Below are 26,926 nucleotides of genomic sequence, written 5' to 3' on the forward strand. Positions count from 1 at the left end.
ATAAATACAGCCTATATACTAGAGTATCAAATATTATTCCAGTAAGAAGTTCAAGAGTACATTTAGGGTTATCTTAAGAAATATGAATACTTTGGCTTTCATTATCACATCAGATGAAAAAAACAACTCAAAGAACAGTTTTCATTTCCTGCTATGATTAACAATGAAACCAAGTAGAAAAATAAGAGTGTATTAAAAAAAAAGATACTCAAGTACTTCTCAAAGAACATATTTCCATTTTCTTCACTACATACACACTCATACAAATTACTCGGTAATCTGAGAAGTGGTTCTTTACCTATATAAGGAACCTCAGTAAATATTTGTTGAATGAATGAACAATCTATGGAAATGGATCTACTACTTTAATTTGTGCTTTAAGTTTTTTTCAAGTAAGAGCAATAGTAAACATACCGCAGTTCTTGTTTTGTCCAGATCATAAGCCTATAGAACAGTGATTGTTATGAACACTACCCATCATAGCTAATAATCAAATTAATGTGCATTCATCAACCTAGTAAGAAAAATTCTATCATGTTGCAGAACTAATCCTAAATAATAACTGACTGGGCTTCAATCACTTGCAACATGGTCAAGAAAAGGGAGCTGGGACTTCTAGGTTTGAATTTATCTCACTTATCAATGAATTCCTATCTTTGGGCCCTCACTCCCACCCAAACCCTCAGACACACTTAGAAACACTGCTAAAAATAGTAGCTGCAGCATATCTTCACTCTCTTGTTAATTTGACTCTGAAAATGTATTTGGCCTCCAAGTTCAGATGAGGGACCTTCCAAACAGGAAACCGTTCACTAAGGGAATGCCCACAAATGGAAATGAGTCTGTGAGCCAGAGAGAACAAAGATTTGTTCTTACAGCAAGCTCAACAGACACACACGATAAAACTCAGAGTTGAACACTCTTCCTCCAAAAGTCATGTTCATAACCAGACCAAAAAAGAAACGGGGGAAAAAAACAAAACAAAACAAAACAAAACACTTGAACTTAAAAGGACCCTATTTAAAAGGATCTTTTCAGGGAAATCATAATTTTGATCCTTTTTCAAAGTTATATTGTGCTAAATATTATACCTAACACAATCAAAAGACGAGGAAATAAAAAACGAAAGCTGAAGTTGCAAACAAGCAAAGGTGTGACACTTGGCCTATAGATAAAAGAGAGAAATTCTATGAAGTCCTGCCAGAAAGCTGGTTTTAAGAACACCTTGTGAGTCAGATGTAGTGGATCTGATCGTCTAGCAGCCATAATTTAGGAAGGCAAGAGTATGCTGAATATGCCATTACTTTCTTCTCATGATTAGCGTTTATGGGGGAAACGGTGGGGAATCAAATTTAAACTTCAGCTCTTAGACTGTATCTTAATAAAACAAAACACTGTTGGAGAGTTGTGGATACTCTATATTGACCTCTGTCCAAAGTTTCTTTCAATATCAACTTTTTACAGGTAGTCCTAAATTACTACTCTTTATGGACTTAATTCTTAAGAGAAACCTTGGCTAGCCTACAAGTTTATCTTTGCATAATCATCATCGTAATAGGTTTAACTCATATTAAACTGAATATTGTTTTTTGATACGCGATGAAGTTAAAAAAGGTCCTCAGTAGTACAAACACACACAAAAACCTCAAACTATCTTCACTACTCCTTCACAGTACGGCTAGTGAACTAGCAACTGATGCAGCATTTCAACAAGCCCCAAAGTCAGCATCTTTAATTCAAGGTGGGGCCTCTTATGTCTATCTCACAATCCACAAACCATCCCAGGTCCTGGGGTGGAAAGGGTTGTTACTATGTGAGCCAGGAGAATTACCGCAAACTTCTCCTTTCCAAGTTCAGCAGTTCCTCTAATCAAAAACAAAACAAAACAAAACGAAACAAAACAAAACACAAACGACCAGCTAAACTTTCACCCCTTTACAATGTTCTAGCCAAATTAAGGTCACATTTAAAATGCACATATCTGGAAACAAGACTTGTTTAGAACGGGTTCAGGAAAAGCTGTACATCCTTCATACATTCCTACATGGAGAATGGTGTCTCAAGATGTGAAAAACAAACAAGCTGACGGGTTTTTTACCTGCAAAATTACATCACCCGCAGAGCACAAAGCAGCCACCATGGCCAGTGCCCCAGAGCATTCACAAAACCCAGCAGCCTGGGGCTTCAGTTCTTAAAGGCTCCACATTTACTGGCTTTAGCAATGAATTCCTTTAGCAGAGGGCCATCCATTTGCCAAAATGCTGCAGTCTGTGTAACTTCTGTCAAATGATTGATGCAAAACTTAAAGCAGAATTCTTCTAAATCCTGGACACACACAACAAAAATAAAAACAAAAAGAGGCTTTTTTTTATTAACTTTGATCAAATTACTTCTATCCAAACCCCTCATCCCAAATCTCTCACCCTCCCCTAGAAAAGATATTTGAGGCCAGAAACCTCAAACTAAGCAAACAAGTGACTGTACATAGGTAGGCATCAGAAAAGCACGTACTATTGAGGCGCCTGAGTGGCTCAGTAGTCGGCTGAGTGTCCGACTTCAGCTCAGGTCATGATCTCACTGAGAGTGAGTTCGAGCCCTGCGCCGCCGGGCTCTGTGCTGACAGCTCGGAGCCTGCCTTGGATTCTGTGTCTCCCTCTGTCTCTGCCCCTTCCCCGCTCATGCTCTGTCTCTCACACACACAGAAATAAACATTAAAAAAATCTTTTAAATAAAAAAAGAAAAGCACGTACTATTTAGTCACAACACAGTAAGTCCAACAGCTCCCCTACCTCAAGTCTGACTCTCTAGAACGTACACCCATTCACAGAGCCTATGGGGGGGCAGCCTCCGCATGGCTGTCACACAGCCCGGTCACATGCAAAGACTTTAACGAGCTGAACGCATACACCTGAAACTAATACAGTATTATACGTCAATTCTTCTTCAATAATAATTAAAAACAAAGCTGAAAGCAACTTTACTCCAACGTATGTTTGACCACAGTCAAGTCAGAGAAAAGAATTAAGATGTGGGTTATTTAGCTTAAGGAAGACCTTAAGAAATACAAAAGTGATGAAGAGATGTCCTAAGGAGACACATTAAAAAAAAAAAAAAAAAATCCACAGACCTTAAATTCACTTTCATGCTCTCCGAGATAAAAATGCCTTCATTGTTAAAGCCACAAAGGAAGACACACTCCCACTCCCACACACTAATTTCTCAGATAGTCGGTCCAGAGGAAAATATTCAGTCTGGAGTTCTCACTCAGGAAAAGAAGTCATCAGCTACCGACATTCAGAAGTAACATATACAAGTGGTAAACCAGAACAACTTAAACATTTCTGCCAATGCTAACAGAGCCTTTCATCCCCAGCAAAACACTACCATGTTTGTTCCTTGAAACGACGGAACACGTATTTATTAAATCCATTAGGTACTGGAACGTATACAAAGACTAACTATGTAACAGCAAATCACACTAAAAGCTCTTATCACCAACACCTTGATTCTTGTAACTTTGCCAGCTACACTGAAGGTCAATACTCAGGGTTCTATCAAACCAGGAACTGGACAACATTTAAACTGCAGCATCCTGGCTTCATGTTTCCAGCCACCGTGAAATGAGAATGTCAGGCAGAATGGGGAAGGACCCACACAAACACAGAGACACGTCTCCTTTCTACTCTCTCATTGCAGACCCCTGCGAACAAATACTTCCCTATTCTGAGGGTCCCTCTGTCCCTAGCTGAATGATGTCCCCTTCCAGTCATATAACCAGTAAGAGATAAACCACATCTAATGTGTATCAGCCAGCTGCTGACAGAGTTTTGCTTTCCAGACAATTCACAATGCATTTAAAGTATCAGCACAATCTCCACATCCACGTTTTTAAATAAGAGATTCCCAGTGGGCTGAAGTACAGCTGAATGTTCCGTGTGTTATAATAAACTATAATGTTAAACTATATTAAACATTCCCTCTCAATTATTGAAGAAAAAGTCCTACTCCTGGTATAACAACCCAATGATTAATACACAGCTTTGGGACTAAATTATATTCCACAAGGAGAGAAAAGTCATTTTTATCTTATTTATCAAAAAGAGACAACTAGTTTATCTACACATATTTTAGGAAGAAGTAACCAGTCATAAGCACACAAAGTCCCTCAAACCATCTAATGTATCAGATGAGGATCTTTAAATATTGACTCTTAATTATACAATTTCAAATTCAAAGAAGATTGCACTAAATTCTGGCACTGTAAAACCTTATTATAGTGTCTACAGATCCGGAATTCAAGATCTTCAGAGGTCAAACAATGAGTATATCCAAAGACTATCTTGAGTATAAACTCTGAAGAACTTTTTATATAGCACAGGTACACAGACGGCACCTCTAGTTATAAATCACTTCATACATTTATGAAAACAGCTCTAGCAAACTGTCTTCCCTTCCCCTCCAATGAGTCTGAATTGGTAAGATAGCTCAGTATTCAAAAAATGTTTAGCAGTTTCAAACATTACAAATCTAACTAGAGAATCCTGAAAAGAACCTAAAGCTGGGCTGTTTAAAGAACTTATTTAATAACTGACTAACTTGCTTAAGGCAGATCTATGGAAAAGGAAGCACTGAGTGCCCTTGGAGAGAGAAACTGGATATGCAAGCTCACCTGCATGAACAGAGTGGCACAGTCATGCAACTCACTTAGCAGCCAATGCCCTGAGCCAGCCTGCCTCTGATGTGTGAACGAGATCAATATTTTCCTGATAATTCTTGAATATTTTGAGAACCTACATGATCTGTTCACCTCACTCTGCAAATGTATCACATCTTCAATTATCCAGAAAAGAAAATACAACACTTACCCAACTGTAAGTTAACTGTAACAGAACTGCTGGGCTTTGTATAAAAGCTTATATATGTTTAACTGTTTATATAAAACATTTCCAAGAAGAATAAAAAGGATTACTTGACCCGTAGATGAAAAACGTTCATAATAGAATGAAAGCATCTTCTTAAGGCCGACGGAATATAAAAGTGGGAAAGAGTGTAAAATCAGGGGCTCTAATACAATATTTTTGGTATATCAGAAGTAATTCCATATTCATGACATTTTGTGGTGAAATTATTATAAAGTGGCTCTGAGGCAAATCAGATAAAATGTCAGATTTGTTGTAATTAGCAAGGAAGATCAAAATAAATTGCTACTCTAATTTATAAACTCATTCCAAATTTTTCAATGTTTAAATTATTCCAATAATTTATATATTCCGAGAATAAGTCATTTTTCCTTTCCACAGATCTTCTTAAAACACAATCGATGGTCTAAATATCCACATTTTAAAAAATGCTATTGCAGCCTAAATGGAGTTCTTATCCAGTCTTGAGTCCTCCAAAGCTAAAATAGTCGAATGCTAATTTTTCTATGGAAGGCTACTTGGCCAGGATGAGACAGGCTACCTATGTGTTACAAACCCCCCTTGAGACATATTCTGGATGGCAAGAAATTGTGAACCACACCTAACTTTGCCCAAAATTATTGTTAAAGTAGTAATAAAACAAAACCCCAAAACTGTAAGTTTAGAATTTGTTTCCTAGTATATCAGGTACAAAATATTCCATATCAAAGTGGTCTCTGGTTTTTAGAATGTACTTAAAGTTTTTTTAAATTTTTTTTTAATGTTTATTTATTTCTGAGACACAGAGAGAGAGAGAGAGCGTGAGAGCATGAGTAGGGGAGGGGCAGAGAGAGGGAGACACAGAATCAGAAGCAGGCTCCAGGTTCCGAGCTGTCAGCACAGAGCCCAACGCGGGGCTCGAACTCACAAACCGTGTGATCATGACCTGAGCGGAAGTCGGTCCCTCAACCGACTGAGCCACCCAGGCGCCCCTACAATGTACTTAAAGTCTTAATAGGACAAAATAAAGAAAAGGCACTCTCACTAACCAAAAAATACTTTACTGATCACAGAAAACTTTTAATTTTGGAAAGAAGAAAAAATGCTGACCATTTGGTTTTAGCGCAAAACTTTCAACACGCATATCCCAAACTAATTCTGGAATTAGATTCCTGGCCTTATATTTATTACTTCCAAGAGCAAAATCTTAGGACTTAAATTGCTAAGCAAGGAGGATTTTCTGGAAAACTCTCCACTCTGGTTCAACAAATAATACTTCCCTCCCAGCTATTTCTCCTGATGTTCAGATACACTAGGGGGTGCCTGAGTGGCTCAGTGGGTTGAACAGATCATATCAGGTCATGATCCCAGTGTTGTGGCATCAAGCCCCACATTGGGCTCTGTGCTGAGCGTGGAGCCTGCTTAAGATTCCCTCCCTCTGCCCCTCTCCCAGCTCGCCTTCTCTTTCCAACAAACAAAAAAACCCAAAAATACACAGAAAACAAACATTTCCTGAAAAGAAACAGTATAAATAGAAACATTTCAAAATTTGTGTAATAAGATACAAACTATCTTGATACAATGTTTTTTTCACATCTACTCCCTTGATGGCAACATTTATTTGGATTTGTACTGGAGGAATTCTGAAGGGCTCCTCTGCCGGGTTGTTCTTCACTTAAAACTTGGAGGAAGACTGACAGTGCATTCAGAATGCCGGGGCTCCACAACAACCAGAAAAATCTTCCTAACTACTGAGCCAATACATTTTTGTTGCTTTTATGTGTGTCATTTGCTGCAAAATTACCTTGTCAAAAGGGGGTATGGAGGAACCACAAGAACTTACAGGAAACAGAAAAAATGTGAGAAGGTTGTCTCCATCTTCCTAGCATTTCAACCACAGAATGAAGGCAAAGTCATCTAGTCTCCCTAAGCGGAGCTTCTGAAAGTCAGTATTTTGGTGGTAAATTTCCAATCTTAGTGGTAGCTTCGCATCAACTTATAGATACGGCTAGTAGGTTTTATTTTTACATTCTAAACACTTCATTTATTTACTTACTACATTCTATTGCATTAAGGGAAATACAAGGTAACTCCTAGAAGAATCCCCCCCCCCCCCAAAAAAAATACAGCCTAAAAAGAAAGAAGTGATTCTTTCTGTTTTTGTCTTCTACGTTCCAAGTTTTCTACATTGAATGTATTAATATTTGGGGGGTTTGGAGTTTATTGTTTTCTTCATTTTTTAAAGGACACCTTCATGGCAAGGTGTTTCACATATATTCACTCATTCATTAAACTCAGCATACATTCTTGAGTGCCAACCATATGCCCACACTGTGCCAGACTCAGGGAAACACGTTTGCAGTCTCAAGCAAGAGATGGTATCTAATGTCTATACTCAGCATGAGAAAAATGAAAGCTAATTTAAAAAAGTGATTAGCTGGCACAGGCAGAAGTGCCATAAGGTTTTTTCCTGGAAACTTGATGGGATAGGTTTTAACTTAAAATGAGAAATTTCCAGCAACTAGAGCTGAGATGTTTGCCTCTGCCCAGGTGGTTCTAACTGGTTTTAATCAGCAATATCCTAACCCCTAGAATATGGAACTCGTTAGTAGTAAGGAGAAGGGAGAGATCCAGAGAAGATGCTAAAAGTGAATTACCAAATGGACAGAAAGTGCACTGACCAATTTAAAGTTACATCACTAGGTAGAAATGCAACCTAAAGAAAAGGGCACTTCTAATAAACAAGTTCATGGTGTCACAGAAAAGGCAAGAAAAAAATCTAGACATCCATTTCCTATTAGAAATAATTTAATCACCAAATCTGCTGTCAGGCCACAGACAAAGTCAACTATATTTGACCTTAGCAAATATTTATGATAATATAATTTCAAATAAAAATAGGATGCACTTTGAAAATACAAAACGTAATGGTCCATTTGGATCCCTAAGTTTGATAAAGGAGAAGATCCCTGCAGGTGTTTGGTAAATCGCAATACCGCGTACTCTGCCTTGTCAAATGATGACAAAATACTACCTCTAAGAACGGGCTAATTGTGTCATTAAAGGTGTATGCCTTAGCTGGACTCCAAGGCTGTTGCTCTCTACCTTATATTCTCTATAAATTTATAAAACCAACCGTACCAGACTTTAGTTCACTAATTATCCTTAATGTATCCTTCAGGTGGTACCATATTCATTCAGTTCAACAAACATTTATCATCCAGTGCCTACTATGTGCCACGCACTACAGAATAGAGAATAAGAAACAGTTCTGCTCACAAGCCTACAATATGATGACGCTCTGATTCTTAACTTCAAGAAAACATACCAAATGCAAAATTTCAGACTCTCAAAAGGCCATTCATTCATAGATTCTTTAGAGACCCATGAATCCCAGATTAAGAATTCAATCCAGTGCAAAATCAACCATCCACAACAAACACACAAATAAAAAGGAGTCCAGAGCAAGCTCTTCGCACATGAATCATTATGAGTTACAATTAGACAATGATAGAATTTCAGAGCATACACAGATATGAAATTATTCATGTTCCTTGTCTCATGCAAGAAAAGGGTGGGAGGCAGAGCACAGGGAGCTGGAGGGGTTGGCTTCAGTTTGCTGTTTATGTTACCTCTGCATCGTATCTGACTGCAGCAGAGAATAATGAAAAGGCATTCTCCACCGTAATTCCACGCTTGATAATGTGCTGACAGAGCTTTTTCAGCCGGTTTTCACAGTAAGACGTGGCCAAGTCCAAAAGACCTAAAAACAAAAAAGAATTTCACCCCAAGTTTATGATACTTTCCCCTAATTTATAAACATATATTTCATTTTGGTGAAAAGAGTTATGGAGATGAATCAAAAGTTTCTTAATGAATGCTACCCTAAAGGTTATTAAATAGATCCTCTTTCTCACTCCCCTCCCCACCCCAGAACAGACCTCTCCTACACTCGCTTTATACAACTTCCTCTACAGTACAAAAGAAGGGGAATAAACGGAATTGCCCCCCTTCTTTTGTTTCCAAGAGGATACACGAAATGCATTAGCAACGTATTAAAAATTAAAATATTACAAAATTAAAAATTATTAAAATTAAAATAAGTCCATAGCCATAAATAAACTAGGTCTATAACTGTGAACCGTAACAACTTATACAATACTATTTTTAAAGACATTTACTTCAAATATTTTCTAAAAACCATGTAAAAGCCAATTGAGCTGAAACTCTTTACACTTCAGTACTATGAGAACGTGGAGGGAGAGACTTTTGCTCGTGAGGCCTGGCCCGTCCCGGTGGCTGAGGTACCTATGGCATCTTCAGGTGGCAGGTCCACTGTGTCTGTGTAGAGGTACTGGAGGAAGGCACGGTACACTGGGTAAGAAAACTGGTCTATTTCTATCACCTCCTTCATATCCTCATTCCAGTAAGACTGGAACATGGATCGAAAGTGCTCACACCTAAACAGAACAAGCAAAGTTATCTAACGAAGTTGACGAAATCCAACAACTCTCATAGGTCTCCCTACCTACCACTATATTCAGGCCCACACTCACAGGCTTAGGAATCTTCAGCTAGCACAGGCTTTCACATTCACCTTCTGAATCGATTCACTTGCATTTTCTGATGGGCATCTCCTATTAAATACTAAGGATTCTAAGTAGGGCCTAGAAGTACCCAGCCCTTCAGGTGCACCACTCTTTGCCTTTGACAGTCCTCATCCAGATCAAGGATTTTGCTCCCTCGTTTTTCTTAAGAGGATTATACAGAAATGCATTTTAAACAATGAAATTAAAGGAAATTCAGAAATGAGAGTTCAAATCTTTGACGATACATCAACATCATTCAAATAACTCATTTGGTTTTTAATTTTCAAGTAATCAGCATGTTCTTAAAACCGCTTTCAATGTTAACTGGATCACATTTAGGCTGATGATTATCACATTACCTCACATGACAATTTTCCTCCTTTTCTGACTCATCTCCAAAACAGCCATCAGTCCTATTTTGTTCCTCTGCTTTGACCTGCTCCCTCTCCAATACACCCAAGTCTGTTACTACCTTACTCAGAAAAAACATTCACTAGGAAAGTGGGTCTTTTTATGTTATATTTGCATGTAAAAAGCCACCTTCATGCAAAATTGATTTCTAAAACTGGGCTTTCTACATATTTCAGTTTTAAAAAATCATCTTTTCAAATCCTTTTAAAATGAGATATGGTATAAATAAACAGAATATTTTCAAAATCCATTCACAACCAAAAGAATGGCTCCATCTACATAAGAAATTACTTCATCTGAGAAGTTAAAAGAAATAGTTGTCTAGGCAAGGAATGACAAATGGGTCAGAAAACTATGCATGAAAGGAACAGACTAGTTGACCACAGGTTCCCAGAAGAAACATTTCCAGTCTATAATTTCATTCCTTTGGTTCAGATATTTACTCTCTTAGTAATGAATGATCTATATGGCTTTTAGGTTCCCTTAAAACGTGTTATTTTGTAAAGAGGTTTTTAACTACATTTCAAAAAGGACCAGTTTAACTCTCTATGGTCTCACTTCATGTGCCTCCTTCTCAGTGATGGCAGCCTTAGGGGGCAAGAGTCCAAACTGTTATTAATAAATACAAAGTTCCCTCACATTTATACAAATAACTCCCACCATTTACTATATCTAAAGATCGTTCCTTTATTTATTTAAAAAAATTTTTTTTAATGTTTATTTATTTTTGAGACAGAGAGAGACAGAGCATGAATGGGGGAGGGTCAGAGAGAGGGAGACACAGAATCCGAAACAGGCTCCAGGCTCTGAGCTGTCAGCACAGAGCCCAACGTGGGGCTTGAACTCATGGGCTGTGAGATCATGACCTGAGCCGAAGTCGGCTGCTTAACCGACTGAGCCACCTAGGCGCCCCTAAAGATCATTCCTTTAATTGGGAATCACATGTCCCTCAGGGCCAGAGGTCCATCACTCCTGACCATGAGAGTTTCTTGATGGGGCGGGGAATGAATCTTTAAGAGGACATACACACTTTAATCTCTTGTATTTTTTTAATCACGTAAGTAAATTTGTCGATAGAAATAAGAATTCATAAGAACCTCATTTAAAAAAACAATATAGACAGGGAGCCTGAGTGGCTCCATCGGTTAAATGTCCAACTTCAGCTCAGATCATGATCTCGCGGTTCATGAGTTCAAGCCCCGCATCAGGCTCTGTGCTGACAGCTCAGAGCCTGGAGCCTGCTTCGGATTCTGTGTCTCCCTCTCTCTCTGCCCTTCTCCCTCTCGTGTTTTTCATCTCTCTCTCTCCCTCTCAAAAATAAATAAACATATATTTTATTAAATATATATATATTATATATATATGTATATATGTACACATATATATGTATACATATATATTTATATGTATATAATATACATATATATATTAAAAATATATATATATAGACAAATACTTCTACTACCACATTATGCTTTTTCAAAAAGGCACACGAGTGCACACTCACACACACAGATAATGCATGGATACTATCCACAAATATAGTAAGTAGCGCCATTTCTCTCTACTACCAAGGCTATTTCTTAGCGGTCACCAAAAGGAGATTGCAAAAAGAAAGTAAGGTTATCAATGTCTCTAAGCTCGTGCAAAAATACCTGATTTTCAAAACAGCTTTATGGACATGGATATATTTCCCATCAATTCTAAACTTCAGATCAGCAGTTTCCGGACTATCAAATTCTTTCTTCAGTGATTCAGCAACTGTTAAAAAGTCTTCATGCTCTGAAAGCAACAAACCCATTACTAGTACATAAATCTGAAGAAATGTGCCAGAGATAAGAAAAGACTTCTAAAAGATAACCATTAGCAAGGTGAATAACTCAGATTTTTTTCAAGTTTGTGCCTTATTTGACAAATCAATTTCACCATATGAAAATACGTATCTTAAGTCTATAAACTACCAAAAAATATGTATGTAGTTGAAAAGGCCAATTACCAGTCTTATATATGAAGTTAGACATTTAAAAATGTATATTTTTTAGGGGTGCCTGGGTGACTTGGTCAGCTGAGTGTCCGACTTTGGCTCAGGTCATGATCTCACAGTTTGTGAGCTCAGGCCCCACATCAGGGAGAGCCAGCTTGGAGGTGGGAGCCTGCTTCAGATTCTGTCTCTCTCTCTCTGCCCCTCCCCCAATCTCTCCCTCTCTCTCTCTCAAAAATAAAACATTTAAAAACTTTTAAATGTATATTTAAAAAAGAAAAGAAAAATTTATAGGCAGTCCATGATTGTATCACTGCTCACTTAAAACTTGATTGGTTCTCCCAATGTTTACAGCATCGCCAAACTGGAAAAAGCCCAAATGCCTATCGACGGATGAATGGATAAAGAAGATGTGGTAGGGGCGCCTGGGAGGCGCAGTTGGTTAAGCGTCCGACTTCACCCAGGTCACGATCTCGCGGTCCGTGAGTTCGAGCCCCGCGTCAGGCTCTGGGCTGATGGCTCGGAGCCTGGAGCCTGTTTCCGATTCTGTGTCTCCCTCTCTCTCTGACCCTCCCCCGTTCATGCTCTGTCTCTCTCTGTCCCAAAAATAAATAAAAAAAAAAAAAAAAAAAAAAAAAAAAAAAAAAAAAAAAAAAAAAAGAAGATGTGGTATATATATACAATGGAGTATTACTCAACAATCAAAAAGAATGAAATCCTGTCATTTGCAACTACGTGGATGGAACTGGAGGGTATTATGCTAAGCGAAATTAGTCTGTCAAAGAAAGACAAATATCATGTAACTTCACTCATGTGGAATTTAAGATACAAAACAGATGAACATTAAGGGAAGGGAGGCAAAAGTAATACAAAAACAGGGAGTGGGATAAAACATAAGAGACTCTTAAATACAGAGAACAGAGGGTTTGCTGGAGGGTTGTGGATTGGGGGATGAGCTAAATGGGCAAGGGGCATTAAGGAAGACACTTGTTGGGATGAGCACTGGGTATTAACATGTAGGGGATGAATCCCTGAAAGCTACTCCTGAAATCATTGTTGCACTATGTGCCAAGTAACTTGGATGTAAATTTAAAAATTAATTTAAAAAAAAGAGGGGCGCCTGGGTGGCGCAGTCGGTTAAGCGTCCGACTTCAGCCAGGTCACGATCTCGCGGTCCGTGAGTTCGAGCCCCGCGTCGGGCTCTGGGCTGATGGCTCGGAGCCTGGAGCCTGTTTCAGATTCTGTGTCTCCCTCTCTCTCTGCCCCTCCCCCGTTCATGCTCTGTCTCTCTCTGTCCCAAAAATAAATAAAAAACGTTGAAAAAAAAAAAAAAAAAAAAAGAAAAAAAACTTGAGTGGTTCTCTTCCAGGGCTAAGAATTTATCAATTCTCCTTGACTGAAACACTGAAAACACCTTTGCTCTGCTTTGGGGTAGTTTCAAGGGGTTGGTAAATTCAGCTCCAGGAGCATCAAGAAACAAACTTACCACTAAAGTAGTAATGCTAAGCAGTCACGTTCTTATGCAGAAAAACCCTTTTTCCTAGGTATGTGGAATCTAAACATCCCTATTAGCCCTAAATATTAATGTACAAATAATCCTTACATGCTATCTAAAAACAGAGCAAATTTACTTAGTAACAATGTATACTCAAAGGGAACAGTTTTACAAAAACACGATCACATTGCCTGATAAGAACTGTTATATGTAAGAAGAACTATGTCCTTATGAAGGAAAGTAAAGGCACTTGTACAAATTATGTAACACCTTACTGTGCTATGTGTGGACAAAGGAAAACCAGTAAAAGGCAGCTAACAGGAAAACAAAGAAAATTCCAGAGGTCACTGGCACTGAACGCAGGTGCTGTCAACACAGGAGACAGGTTTCTACCATGAGATGAGAACGGGACTCCATCAAAGAACTGAGCTGTGTCTCTCAGCAGCCTGCTGCTCTTAGAGGGACACCTGTTAAAACCTAGGCTGAAACTTAACAAGTAAGCTCATCCCTGAGCTTTATTATGAGAACCTCCCAAGGAAATAGCATTCACCCAAGCCCTCCCTGGAACTCCCACAACACAGAGCTCTCTTGGCTCTGGCAGAAAGTGGGCAATCTCTCAAAAGTCAGGCTTTCCCCTCACCCTGTAACCTGGATCTCTGGCAAACAGAAGAAAGGAAATGACTCAGATGGGTAAGGAGTCCAGGAACCTAGACTGCTACCCCACCCGTCCGCAAAACAGCTTTGATCGGTGCCTCCACTTCTGCCATCAGTCCTGAGGGTTGAAGTAACCCTTTTCCCCATTTTGGTTTCTGACAAGTATAACAACTCCCTTTAGAGAAGAAGTATTCTTCCGAGGTGTGATTTCACCATCTTTCTTCCTAACGCTCAGCTGAGATCATAAACTGAAAGAGAAAACCCTTCTGACTTTTAGCAGGTGGTAAGAAGTCCTCTACGAGATATTCTGAATCTTATTTTTTCCAAACTTAACATTAAAAAACGTTACAACTTTTCTTCTGAAAAGGATGTCTTCTCAGGATTAGACTTCTGAGAGGCAAGTACCTGGAGAAGCCTTTTATGAACGGGTCCAGGTTAAGTAGCACTTGGGAATCTGAAGATGTACATAGTGTTTGGCTGTCCATGCTATACCTATGTGTAGTTATGGCTAAACAGTCCCATTCTGTGAATTAAATATTTTCTAATCACAACATTCACTGCAAAAAAATATTGTATTATAGTTAAAAAACCTGGAAACGTTTATATCACATTAAATTGAGCAGCAGCTTAACTCTTCCTAAACATACTCTTTGCCCCCGTGAGCACAAACACTGGTCACCTGATGATGGGACAGCCCTGGCCAGCTGGCTAATACACCTGAGCATGACACATACTACAAGACTGGTCTTTAATATCAACTGCTAAGCAACCCAAACCCCACAGTTGACAAGAGCTACATTAATTTCCAAGCACAGGGGCCATCATGATCCACTTATTTCCTCTGCATACAAAGAATAACTTAGAAGAAATACATCCCAAAAAATGCAGAAATGAACAAGAAATAAAAGAAAAAGAGATTAAACCCATCTTGTTAATGGCTACTCAACTTTCTGACACCTTACCATTTTTCCATCAATGGACGCCTGAAGACAATATTTAGAAAAGGGACAGATTATGTAACCAAAGATCACCCTAAATTCCAGTACCCTTTGCAATAGCTCGGTTTTTGTGCCCTTCTGAAATAAAAGTATTTGAGACTGGTTGAAAGACAAAGTGAGAAAAAGAAAGTGGAGTTAACATGTCACCCTTTAAATTACGAGTTTTTACCCATGGAGGAGGGGAAGGAAAAAAAGGAAAAAAAAAAAAAAAAAAAAAGAGAGGTTAGAGTGGAAGAGAGCCAAAGCATAAAAGACTCTTAAAAACTGAGAACCAACTGAGGGTTGATGGGGGGTGGGAGGGAGGGGTGGGTGGGTGATGGGCATTGAGGAGGGCACCTGTTGGGATGAGCACTGGATGTTGTATGGAAACCAATTTGACAATAAACTTCATATATTGAAAATAAATAAATAAATTACGAGTTTTTAATTTTTTTAAGTTCATTCTGGTTCATATTCAATTATGTAATAAATTTAGTATAACAAAAGCACTTAAAAACAGGTTACTCAAATATCTGTACACAAATGTTTATTATGGCACTATTCTTAATAGCCGAAAGGTGGAAACCATCCAAACATCCATCAACAGATACATGGATTAAAAAAATGCGGTCTATACATACAACAGAATATTATTCAGCCATAAAAAGGAATGGAGTACTAATATATATACTACAACATGGTTAAGCCTCAAAAACATTACATAAAAGCAGCTAGACACAAAAGGTAACACACTGATTTCCTTTATATGAAATATCCAGGATAAGTAAATCCATAGAAAGTAAAAGCAAAGTATGTGATTGCCAGGGCTGGAGAAAGGAGAATGGGGAGTGACTGCAAAACAGGTACAGGGTTTTCTTTCAGAGTGATGAAAACGTTTCAGAACTTGATACAAATGGTGGCTGCACAACACTATGAACGTACTAAATGCCTCTGAATTGTACACCCTCAAATGGTGAATTTTATGAACATAAATTTCACCTCGATTAAAATGAAAGGGGCACCTGGGCGGCTCAGTCGGTTAAGCGTCTGACTCTTGACTTCAGCTCAGGTCATGATCTCGTGGTTTGAGTTCAAGCCCCGCATCGGGCTCTGTGCTGTCAGAGGATTCTCTCTCTCCCTCTCTCTCTCTGCCCTACCCCTGCACATGTTCTCTTTCAAATAAATAAATAAACATAAAAAAAAAAAAAAAAAAAAGTAGCCCTGAGCTTTCTTACCTACAGACAGGAGGCGCCAAGAGACAGCAGGAGTGGCGAAGCAGGCGAACACGTCGTCGGTGCAGGAGAAGTGCGTGAGGTGAGGCAGGATCACGGACTGGCCCCGGCACTGGCCCCACATGTACACGTGCCCGCCCTGGGTCTTGGCAGCCGACGTGTGGGCCGAGTGGCAGGCCGCAATCTCTACTACCCTGAAATGTTTTAAGAAAAATGCATGTAATTTATTTATCATAGAAGCCTACAGCACAGGACACAAGGCAGATAAAAAGGCCATGCTTACAACGCTGCAAAAAACAGCCCAGGACTGAGGGACATTAGCTTCAAGTCATATGGACAGAACCAAAAGATCACAGCAAGGGTATTGTGTTTTTCCCTTGCTTGTCACCCCACTTCTCATCCTGACCTCATTCTGAATTAGGATAAATAATACATACTGTTGAGGAAAACTTGGAAAAAGGGACTCAAAACCAAAGTAAATGAGGAAAGTGGACAGAGAGAAACTGTCTTGACAGTTCTGGGGGCTTAGACAGTATGAAAAAAACAAGAACAAAACACCGCCTTCAATATACCACCTCCTTGACACAACTTCTTCTCACAGCCTCTAAATAAGCGATGGCCTTGGGGTAATGGACTCTACACACCCTTATCCAAATGGACATCAAGCCAAACACATTTCTCAGTAGGCTTCTTAGGCACAGTCCTGCAATCACAAGTCAACACTCTAAAGCTTAGTGGGTAAGACCTCAAGATTTGGCTGAACAAACAAAGCATCTATTCCAGTGAGACACATTAAATCAAATCAATATTTAAACAGAAAATCTCCTTTCAAAAGCAGATTTAAAAGTTGTTTTAGTTGGCTCAAAGGAAAAGTCTACACTACACTCAATTTCTACATGGCGACAGACCCCATTTTACTTCCCTACTAAATGAGCCACAGGAAATGTGAGAATTATATCAAGATGCATTAATGCCTATCAATCACAGGAGGTTATTTTAGGAAGCCACATGAGAATCCTATCAACCGCATGTCCATTCTGGCTGCTACTCAAACTCTTTTGTTCAAAATGACAATATTAATAAACAGAAGCGTGACAAAGCCAAACACCGTAGCTCCAGCACACAGAATCCCAAATCCAAAAACACACACATAGTCCCGACACATGGTACAGCCAAGTTACCTTTCTTTCTCCACCATGATGTGTGCTGGGCTTAGCAGGTTATTTTTATTGCCAGTTCCCAGCTGCCCATACGTGTTAGCTCCCCAGGCATAGAGCAAGCCCTCATCTGTTAGTGCTAGAGTGTGTGCATAGCCGCAGACAATCTGCAAGTAAATTTAAATGGTTACCATAAACAGGAAAACAGGAAGGACAGGGAAAACATCTACTTAAAGATTACAGCCAGCTTCTGCAGAATGTCAACTCATCATCAGGTGTGGACTGACATTCTCTGGAACATTAAAAAAGCATTAGAAGAGCCAAAAATTGAGGCATCTGGGTGACTCAGTTGGTTAAGCATCTGACTTCGGCTCAGCTCATGATCTCACGGTCCGTGAGTTCGAGCCCTGCGTCAGGCTCTGGGCTGACAGCTCAGAGCCCAGAGCCTGCTTAGGATTCTGTGTCTCCCTCTCTCTCTCTTTGCTCCTCCCCTGCTCACACTATGTCTCTCTCTCTAAAATAAACAAAACAGGGGCGCCTGGGTGGCTCAGTCGGTTAAGCAGCCGACTTCAGCTCAGGTCATGATCTCGCCGTCCGTGAGTTCGAGCCCCGCGTCGGGCTCTGTGCTGACCGCTCAGAGCCTGGAGCCTGTTTCAGATTCTGTGTCTCCCTCTCTCTGACCCTCCCCTGTTCATGCTCTGTCTCTCCCTGTCTCAAAATAAATTTAAAAACGTTGAAAAATTTTTAAAAAAATAAACAAAACATTAAAAAAAACAAAAACAAAAACAAATATTGAGACTACTGGACTTTTCCAATAGTTTTTTTAATTTTTTTTTTTTTAACGTTTATTTATTTTTGAGACAGAGAGAGACAGAGCATGAAGGGGGAGGGTCAGAGAGAGAGGGAGACACAGAATCTGAAGCAGGCTCCAGGCTCTGAGCAGTCAGCACAGAGCCCGACGCGGGGCTCGAACTCACAGACCGCGAGATCATGACCTGAGCCGAAGTCGGATGCTTAACCGACTGAGCCCCTCAGGCGCCCCAATAGTTTTTTTTTTTTACTTGCCAACACTGATGTGTCACCAGCATGGTGTTCCTTCTCATCATGAGAATTTAGGAAAGACAGAATTTCAAATGTGAAGGATGAAGGCATATGGCATTGTCTGAAAGGATCTACTAAAGGGTAAACGTCCAGTGTTTCTCCGAGTCGGAGCAGGGGAGCTACACGGGAGCAGCAGTGAAGCCCACCACACGTACCTGGTTCACACACACGCTGTGCAAAGCTGCCACTCTCACAGGGGTCAGCTGATTGCCATTGTTTCCCAAGCCTAGCTGACCATTGCCATTGTAACCCCAGCCATACACCTTAGAGAGAGAAAGGGAGACAAGAGGCTTTTAAAACAGTTAGTAAGAAGGAAGATACAAAAATGCCGTCCACCTAAACAAATCAAGTAATTTTTCACTTCCAAACGCCCATATTCCTACTCTATGTGATCCTACTGGGGATCTCCAAATGGAAGATTATTTTGTTGGGGGGGGGGATAACAGAATTTGGCATCAGTTCCTCCTCCATACCTTATTGGTTGGATAGCCTTGGGCAAGTCATTTATTCTTGCTTTATACACGAGGAAGTTGATGCTGCTTAACAATTATTAAGCACCCTTTGTATGTCAGGACATGATAAAAGGCACTAGGAGTAAGTTTTTGGTCGCAGTTTAACAGGAAAGATGGACACGTGCAAACTTTTTGCAGCCAGGAGGCGAGTGCTATTCTAGAGATACAATCAAGGTACTACAGGAGCAGAGAAGAGAAAGGACTTAGCTACAGGAAGAAAGTTTAGGAAAGACTTTTCAGAGAGCAGAGATTTGAGCATGGCTGAAGGATAATAAATGGGAGTAAAGTATTCCAAGGAGAGGGCAGAGAATGCGCTGGAAGCAGGTTCTGAAAATGAGGAGGTGGTCTGCTGGGACACATCCAGCACAGTGGCAGGACAAAAGACTAGAAGGAAAAGTAAGGGCTAAAGGGATAAAGTGCCAAAACACACACGAGGGAAAAGTAGAATGCATGTAAGGGTCTCCCACAGAAATATTTCAAAACAGATTCATATTCACATCTTGGAAAGTTCCTGCTGGCAGCACATAAAGGTGAACAGATTAGATGAGACTACAGGCAGGACAGCCATTCAGTAGCAAATGAGCTCAGACAAGGGTCGAAACTAAGGCAGTGACAGTGGGACCAAGAGAGAGGGAATGGACAGGAAAGAGGTTAAGAAGACATAACACAATGTCTTAGATATCTGGAGAGGGGAGTCATCAGCTGAAAGTAGTCGAGCTGGACAGAGGTTTGCCAGCGGTGGTGAAGGTTTAGAACAAGCAAGTGTGGGACACAGGAAAAAGCACTGAGCAGGAACAGAATAAAGGTCTGGTCAAACGAGAAAACTGAGGTGTCTCGTGGAGTCAAAGATGGGGTTTTTCAGAGCAATGTGACAGAGGGGAAAGAGGGATATAGAATTTAGGGTACTAGCAAGAGACGGTGAAATGCACTTTCCATGTCGTTAAGTGCAAAAGGTTTTAACTTTCTGCAGAGAAATTTTACTACAGCTATCAAAAAAGTTAATGGCATACACCCTAACCCAGAAATCTTATTCTTGGGAACTTATTCTATAGATTACTTACATAAATGTACAAAAGATACACACACACACAGTAACACAGAAACTCAGTGCTGCAATGTTTATAACAGCAAAAATTTAGAAACAAGAAATTTCCATCAGTAGAGTTTCGGCTGTGGGTGATCCAGACAAGGAAAAGTAAGGAGCCATTATAATGGAGAACAGCTATAAATGGTCTGATAACAGATTCAGGTAACTGTATGTGTTGTTAAGCAGGAAAGGTGCAGAATAGCGGAAAAAAGCAGTACCTATAATAATCCCATTTTTTATAAAAGATAATTATATTCACCCATATATAGTTGTTTTATAGAGAAAAGTTCAAAAGGATATACATCAAACTATTAACAAGACTGGAGAAAAGGTATTCGCTTTTTATTTTACATGCTTCATTTGCTTTCCTTTGTGAAAATAACCACATGATAATAATTTTAGGATTAAGTATATTTTTAAAAATAAACAAGTAAATAATACCAGGATGGAGGATGTCTGATGACTAGCCCAAGAAATTCTAAAGTCATCAAAGATGACAACAGGATTGATGAAAAAAGCCAGTTAACACTCTGGTAAACATGGCATGACAAACATGACGGAAACTAATGGAACACTGTGCATCCTGCATTTCAATTAAACACACACACACATACACACACACACACAACAAGCTCATACATACAGAGAACGGATTGGTGATTTCCAGAGGTGGGGGCTGGGGGTTGAACAAAATGGGTAAAAGGGCTCAAAAGGTACAGACTTCCAGTTATAAAATAAGTAAATCATGGGGACATAATGTACAGCATGATGACTACAGTTGTAATACTGTATTCCATATCTGAAAGTTGCTAATAATCTTAAAAGTTCCCATCACAAGAAAAAACTCAGATTCTCTTTCCCTCTCTTTGCCCCTCCTGCGATGCGCTCTCTCTCAAAAAAGTAAACTTTTTAAAAATCATCAGTTACCTTTAAAGACTACACACTTGATTTTTTCATTGGATGAAAGAACTAGTGTCAAACTCTTTATTACATTAAATCACAAATACCTACGAACATTAGACTATTTGGATCTCACAAAAAATAAATAAATAAATTTTAGACACATTGGAATCCTTACTTGCAGATCAATCTTGGCATCTGAAAATTCACAGTGAGAAGCAAACACTCTCCAGATATTCCTCCATCAGAAACCAGTTAACTATCAATGAAACTCTAGAAACAAAGCACTCTTCCTTCCATGATCTCATACATGCTCAAGAAGGAAAAGGTACTTCAGTGAGACAGGTGAGGTGAGGAGAAGGGAGAGTACAGAGACAGCTCACCTCCCCATTGTCCAGAACAGCCATGGATGAGGTCTGACCACAGGCAATGCCAACCACCCTCTTAATATGTAAACAGTTTGTAACTTTTCGAGGAGTTGGTTGATTTGTTGTAGATCCTGATCCGACCTGGCCACAGTTGTTATACCCCCAAGCAAATACCTATACAAGACATGGGAAAAAGAAAGAATTATTAGCATTAGGGTGAAAATTCTAGCTGTGACGCACGTAAGTAATCATGAAATAAAAATAAACCCACTTAATGAATATTTACAATGTGCTACATGGCTCTAAATGCTTTCCATGTGTTAGCTTATTTAATTCCTATAGTAATCCCATAGGGTGACCCTGAGGTAGATACTATTTCACCCCCATTTTATATATGGAAATAGAAACAGAGGTTAAGTGACTTGCTTCAGGTTCTACAACCAATAAGTAGTAAACGTGGAATCCGAACCCAAGAAGGTCTAGCTATGCTCTTAACCACTATGCTACACTGCCTCTGTAATTATAGCAGCCATACATGATTTTGTAATCTGCCATCAACAGGAAATAAAGTACATACCACAAAGCAGCAGTGATATGAAAAATGTGCCTAACTCTTTGGGCACAGATGTTCTTTTTTTTCTTTTCCTCCACAAAAAGCTTTCAAAATTGTAAGATGCTTTTTCCCTGTCTCACTAATCATCAATACTGAACATTATATAACCTTTCCTGATGAGTCACAACCATCACAATTAAAATTATCAATCACAGTTACGTGTCTGTCATAATACGGTAAGGCTCACAAGTACTAAAGAGATGTTTGTCCCTATGGAGATGACACCAGGTTGTTAGCTTATTCTCGGTTCTATTGTCTCTCAATTCTCATTTGCTGCCTGTCAGCTCCAAGCAGCTCCCCTCTTCAAATGCATCCTGCCTGTGATTTGCCATAGTGTGAAAACCAGAATTCTAGAGACACAAATAGAGCTTTGAGCTTCTTAAAATCTAGTAACAGAGATGAAAAACAAAAAACCACCTCAAGTTAATTACCAACTGATCCTATCAAACAAAAGTACGACCAGAGAGAATTAGGGGAGGGGCTGCTGGCAGCCCAGGCAATTACTTCCTCCAAGACTAGAAGAATTTCTAAGGACCCATCCCTTTCATTTGTCTGCAGGAAGTGGTCCTCACACATCATGAGGTGTGGCTTCCATGATTCTTTCTTGTGTCGCACTTCCTATCTCCCCTCACCTGTCTGATACTGCCCCAGGCGACAATAATAAAACCTACAGCTGGGGTTTAAAAGCATATGCACTAGAGGTTCATTTCACAGGAACAAAGAAATAACTGCAGGGGCGCCTGGGTGGCTCAGTCGGTTAAGCGGCCGACTTCGGCTCAGGTCATCATCTCGCGGTCCGTGAGTTCGAGCCCCGCGTTGGGCTCTGTGCTAACAGCTCGGAGCCTGTTTCAGATTCTGTGTCTCCCTCTCTCTGACCCTCCCCTGTTCATGCTCTGTCTCTCCCTGTCTCAAAAATAAATAAAACGTTAAAAAAATTAAAAAAAAAAAAAAAAAAAAAGAAATAACTGCAAAACTTCCTCAAAGTGGATTCACAGGAATATCTAGAATAATAATGCAAATATTTAGCACAATTATCCAAAGTAACATATACTTACAGTTAAAATAAACAAGGAATCCAGGCTGTACAAATTAGGGAATTCTAATTTTAACCAACCATTTTTCTGGCACTTCTCAAATATCCCAAGCTCCCTTGTAATGCAGCTGCCTTTCATTTTAAAAACGGGGACTGGGGTTCCACTAACTAAAAACAGACTAGCAAACAGTGGATTTGGGGCCTAAGACCTGGGTGCTAGGCGTAGGTCTAGCACATCCTAGCCATGAAACCTTTATCTCCCTCCACTTCTCTGGTTTCTTCACCCATACCCTGTCCTACATAGTAAAATCACTGTTAACACTGAGGGATTCTAAACACGAGAACAATATGATCTCTGTTTCAGAAATCACAGGGGGCACAGAGGTGATACTTGACAGGTAGACCAACCAAAAAGCTATGGAATAAAACAGATGGTGTGCCTGGGTGGCTCAGTCGGTTGAGCGTCCAGCTCTTGATTTTGGCTCAGGTCATGATCTCATGGTTCATGGGATCAAGCCCCACATTGGGCTCCATGCTAAACGTGGAGCCTGCTTAAGATTCATTCATTCATTCATTCTCTCTCTCTCTCTCTGTCTCCCTCTCCCTCTGCCCCTCTCCCCCGCTCATGCTCTCTTTCTCTAAAAATAAATGAAATGAAATGAACTAAAATATAAAATAAAATAAGATAAAAATAAAATGCTATGGAACAAAAGAGACCATGGCAATAGCCCAGGCAGATAGCAAGACCTGACCTATGGTTACATAGATGAATAGAAGCAAAATGAGATGAAAGATTAGAAGGTAGAATCAATAAGATGAGCAACCTTAACTTGGTGGGGTACAGCACCTACTGGAATGTTGGTAAAGTTATTTTCTATGACATCATTACTATTACTGAAAACAAAACAGACCTTAACTGATGGGGGTCATTAAAAAAAAACAAAAGTACAGAACACTGTCATACACATCTGATTTGTCGTCTTAGCGAAGAGCAGGGGACTCAACTGCCTTGAGGCTGAAATCTGTTATCAAAAGAGTGGTCCTGATCACACAGAAAAAGAGTGTGTCCCCACATGTTTTTAGCTGTGCACAGGGCTGCTATGTTTACACTATACCAAATACAAATATGGTCATGATTTTATTTTTTTAAAAGCAAGGCACTTTCACAATAGCCAGAAGTTGGTAACAACCCAAATATCCAACGGATGAACAAACAAAATATGGCATATACACACAATGGGATATTATTCAGTCTTAAGAATGAAGGAAGTTCTGTCACATGCTACAACATGGATGAACCCTGAGGACATTATGCCCAGTGAAATAAGGCAGTCATAACCAGACAAACACTGTATGATTCCACTCATATGAAGTCCCTAGAGTAGTCACTCATGGAGACAGAAGACAGAACGGTGGTCACAAGGTGCTGGGAGTCGAGAGTCACCATTCAGGAGGTACAGCTTCAGCTTTGCAAAATAAAGAGTTCTGAAGATGGCTGGTGGTGAGGGCTACATAACAATGTACTTAATGTTACTGAACTGACATTCAATAAATCACAATGGATATAAAAATATATACATATATAATTTGCCATCCTAACCATTTAAGTGGTTAAAGAGACCATGGCAATAATCCAGGCAGATGACAAAGCCACTGCAGAAAGCAGTCCTCACAAATCCTGAGGTCTGATTTCCACAATTCTTAAAAATGGCTAGGACAGCAAATTTTATATTATGTGTATTTTACCACAATTTAAAAATAAAGAATAGGGGCGCCTGGGTGGCTCAGTCGGTTAAGCGTCCGACTTCAGCTCAGGTCATGATCTCACAGTCCGTGAGTTTGAACCCTGAGTTGGGCTCTGTGCTGATAGCTCAGAGCCGGGAGCCTGCTTCAGATTCTGTGTCTCCCTCTCTCTCTGCCCCTCCTCCACTCACGCTCTGTCTCTATCAAAAAATGAATAAATGTTTAAAAAAAAAAAAAGAATAAAAGCAGGGCACTTACCTCTCCATCAGCTGCCAGAGCCATTGAATGATGTGAGCCACAAGCTACTTCAACCACTTGCTTGATCAAGAGATTGGTACAGACTTGGATGGGAGCAATGCCTTGGTTGGTCGTCCCATTCCCAAGCTGGCTATATCCATTGTGGCCCCAGGCATAAACAACTCCATCTATACAAGACGGCCACACACAAAGAATCAACTCAAGAAGGAATGGTAACCCCTGTACTTTCTTTCCCAGACTTTACACAACTCATTCTCCAACCTTCGTTTCCTTCCATTGCCTCCTTCTCCCTATAGAGTAACCACTGATGAGGGGTAAAGGAAAGAAGGACAAATGAGAAAACAGGATAGACAAATGTAAAATCATTCAAGCAAGGACTTAATACAAGCAAAGAAATAAGATCAGCTTTATGGTCAAAAGTCAGTTTACATATACAAAAATTAGACTTTCTGAACACACTGATTCATCTCAGTGGTTTCTGTGTCAGGTACCAAGCAAAAAGTAGAAGACATAAGAAAGCTTAACACTAATCTTCACTATCATTTTGCCAAAAATCAGGGAACCATTCGTGTGTGTGTCTGTGAGAGAGTGAGAGAGACTCTCCCTCACAAAGTACAGAGGAAAAGAGGTATACTTTTTGTATATACTACATACAAAAATCCAAAAGCTTCTCTCAAACAGACTATTACTGGCATCAAATCTGGCTCAATTTCTCTCTAATGACTATCTTTTTGGGATTCTGACAGAAGTAACTTTTCGGTTTTGTGTCTTCTGTAGAAGTACCAATGTTTCATGCATTTCCTCACATAGCATGCCTAAGTATCAACAGTAGATACCCCCAAGTTATACACTCTTTTCATGTCTTTCCCATGGTAGTAAAACATCCTGACCTGTTAAGGACAATCTAGACCTGGAAATAATGGTATCTGAGAGCAACAGCAGGAATCCAAGTGTTACCATGAGGCTGCTAACTCACTGAAATGGTCCCTGAGCAACCAGGGGAAAGGTACTCATAATTAAGGAGGTTTCTGATTATCTAATCTAGAATTTGATTATGTGTGGCTCACAAGAGGTCTTCCCTATTACAGAAATTAAGACAGAAACCATAAATGGGAAATTTCATCCTGAGAAGGATGAGGCCATAGATTGAAAAAGTGTAATACCTAAAGAAGATCCACAATATCACGGTAAAGTTATATCAGGCGATAGAAATGTCCAAACCTAGGAGTGTTTTCATTCCTAAGAGACAGGAAAATAGACTTGAACAAATAGAAATACATACCTTGTTCTCGGATAATAAAACTCAGTATCATAAAGGTACTAGCTTTTCCTGTGTAAATTGGTAAATTTAAAATAAAAGGAATGAAATGATAAGTTACTTTTTGGAGCTAAACAAACTGATTAGAAAGTTCATTGGGAAGAACAAATGAGAACAGAAAAACTCCAAGAAAAGAAGCAAGAAGACAGCTCTACCAGTTATTAAAACCTATAAAAAATGCCTAAAACAAAGATTAATACTAGGTCAAAGTTCTAGAAACTGGAGTTCTAGAAATAAACCAATTGCATAAAGAAATAAAAGCTATGTCATTTGGTGAAGAGACACTTCTCCAAAGAAGACATCCAGATGGCCAACTGACACATGAAAAATGCTCAACATCACTCATCATCAGGGAAATACAAACCAAAACCACAATGCGATACCACCTCACACCTGTCAGAATGGCTAACATGAACAACTCAGGCAACAAAAGATGTTGGCAAGGATGCGGAGAAAGAGGATCTCTTTTGCATCGTTGGTGGGAATGCAAGCTGGTGCAGCCACTCTGGAAAACAGTATGGAGGTTCCTTAAAAAACTAAAAACAGAACTATCCTACGACCCAGCAATTGCACTACTAGGCATTCATCCAAGGGATACA

At 39.6% G+C, this 26,926-nt stretch overlaps 1 protein-coding gene across 4 annotated transcripts in view; it reads right to left on the bottom strand.

The window, feature by feature from the left end:
- Nucleotides 1-1,352: 1,352 nt before the first annotated feature.
- RCBTB1 (RCC1 and BTB domain containing protein 1) overlaps nucleotides 1,353-26,926 on the bottom strand; it is a 53,089-nt gene continuing 27,515 nt past the window's right edge. For 3 of the 4 annotated variants that reach the window (XM_060637914.3, XM_060637915.3, XM_078433874.2), the window contains exons 5-13: nucleotides 25,010-25,176; nucleotides 21,378-21,536; nucleotides 18,651-18,758; nucleotides 17,419-17,561; nucleotides 16,241-16,431; nucleotides 11,554-11,680; nucleotides 9,207-9,358; nucleotides 8,531-8,661; nucleotides 1,353-2,325 (exon numbers count right to left, since the gene is read on the bottom strand). In XM_060637914.3, coding sequence (XP_060493897.1) covers nucleotides 2,185-2,325; nucleotides 8,531-8,661; nucleotides 9,207-9,358; nucleotides 11,554-11,680; nucleotides 16,241-16,431; nucleotides 17,419-17,561; nucleotides 18,651-18,758; nucleotides 21,378-21,536; nucleotides 25,010-25,176 — 1,319 coding nt within the window. In that variant the 3' untranslated portion in view covers nucleotides 1,353-2,184. The remainder of the gene's footprint in view (nucleotides 2,326-8,530; nucleotides 8,662-9,206; nucleotides 9,359-11,553; nucleotides 11,681-16,240; nucleotides 16,432-17,418; nucleotides 17,562-18,650; nucleotides 18,759-21,377; nucleotides 21,537-25,009; nucleotides 25,177-26,926) is intronic. The other variant, XM_078433878.2, reaches the window with a different exon arrangement.

Source organism: Panthera onca, chromosome A1 (assembly GCF_046562875.1).
Source record: "Panthera onca isolate mPanOnc1 chromosome A1, mPanOnc1 haplotype 2, whole genome shotgun sequence".
Taxonomy (NCBI): Eukaryota; Metazoa; Chordata; class Mammalia; order Carnivora; family Felidae; genus Panthera; species Panthera onca.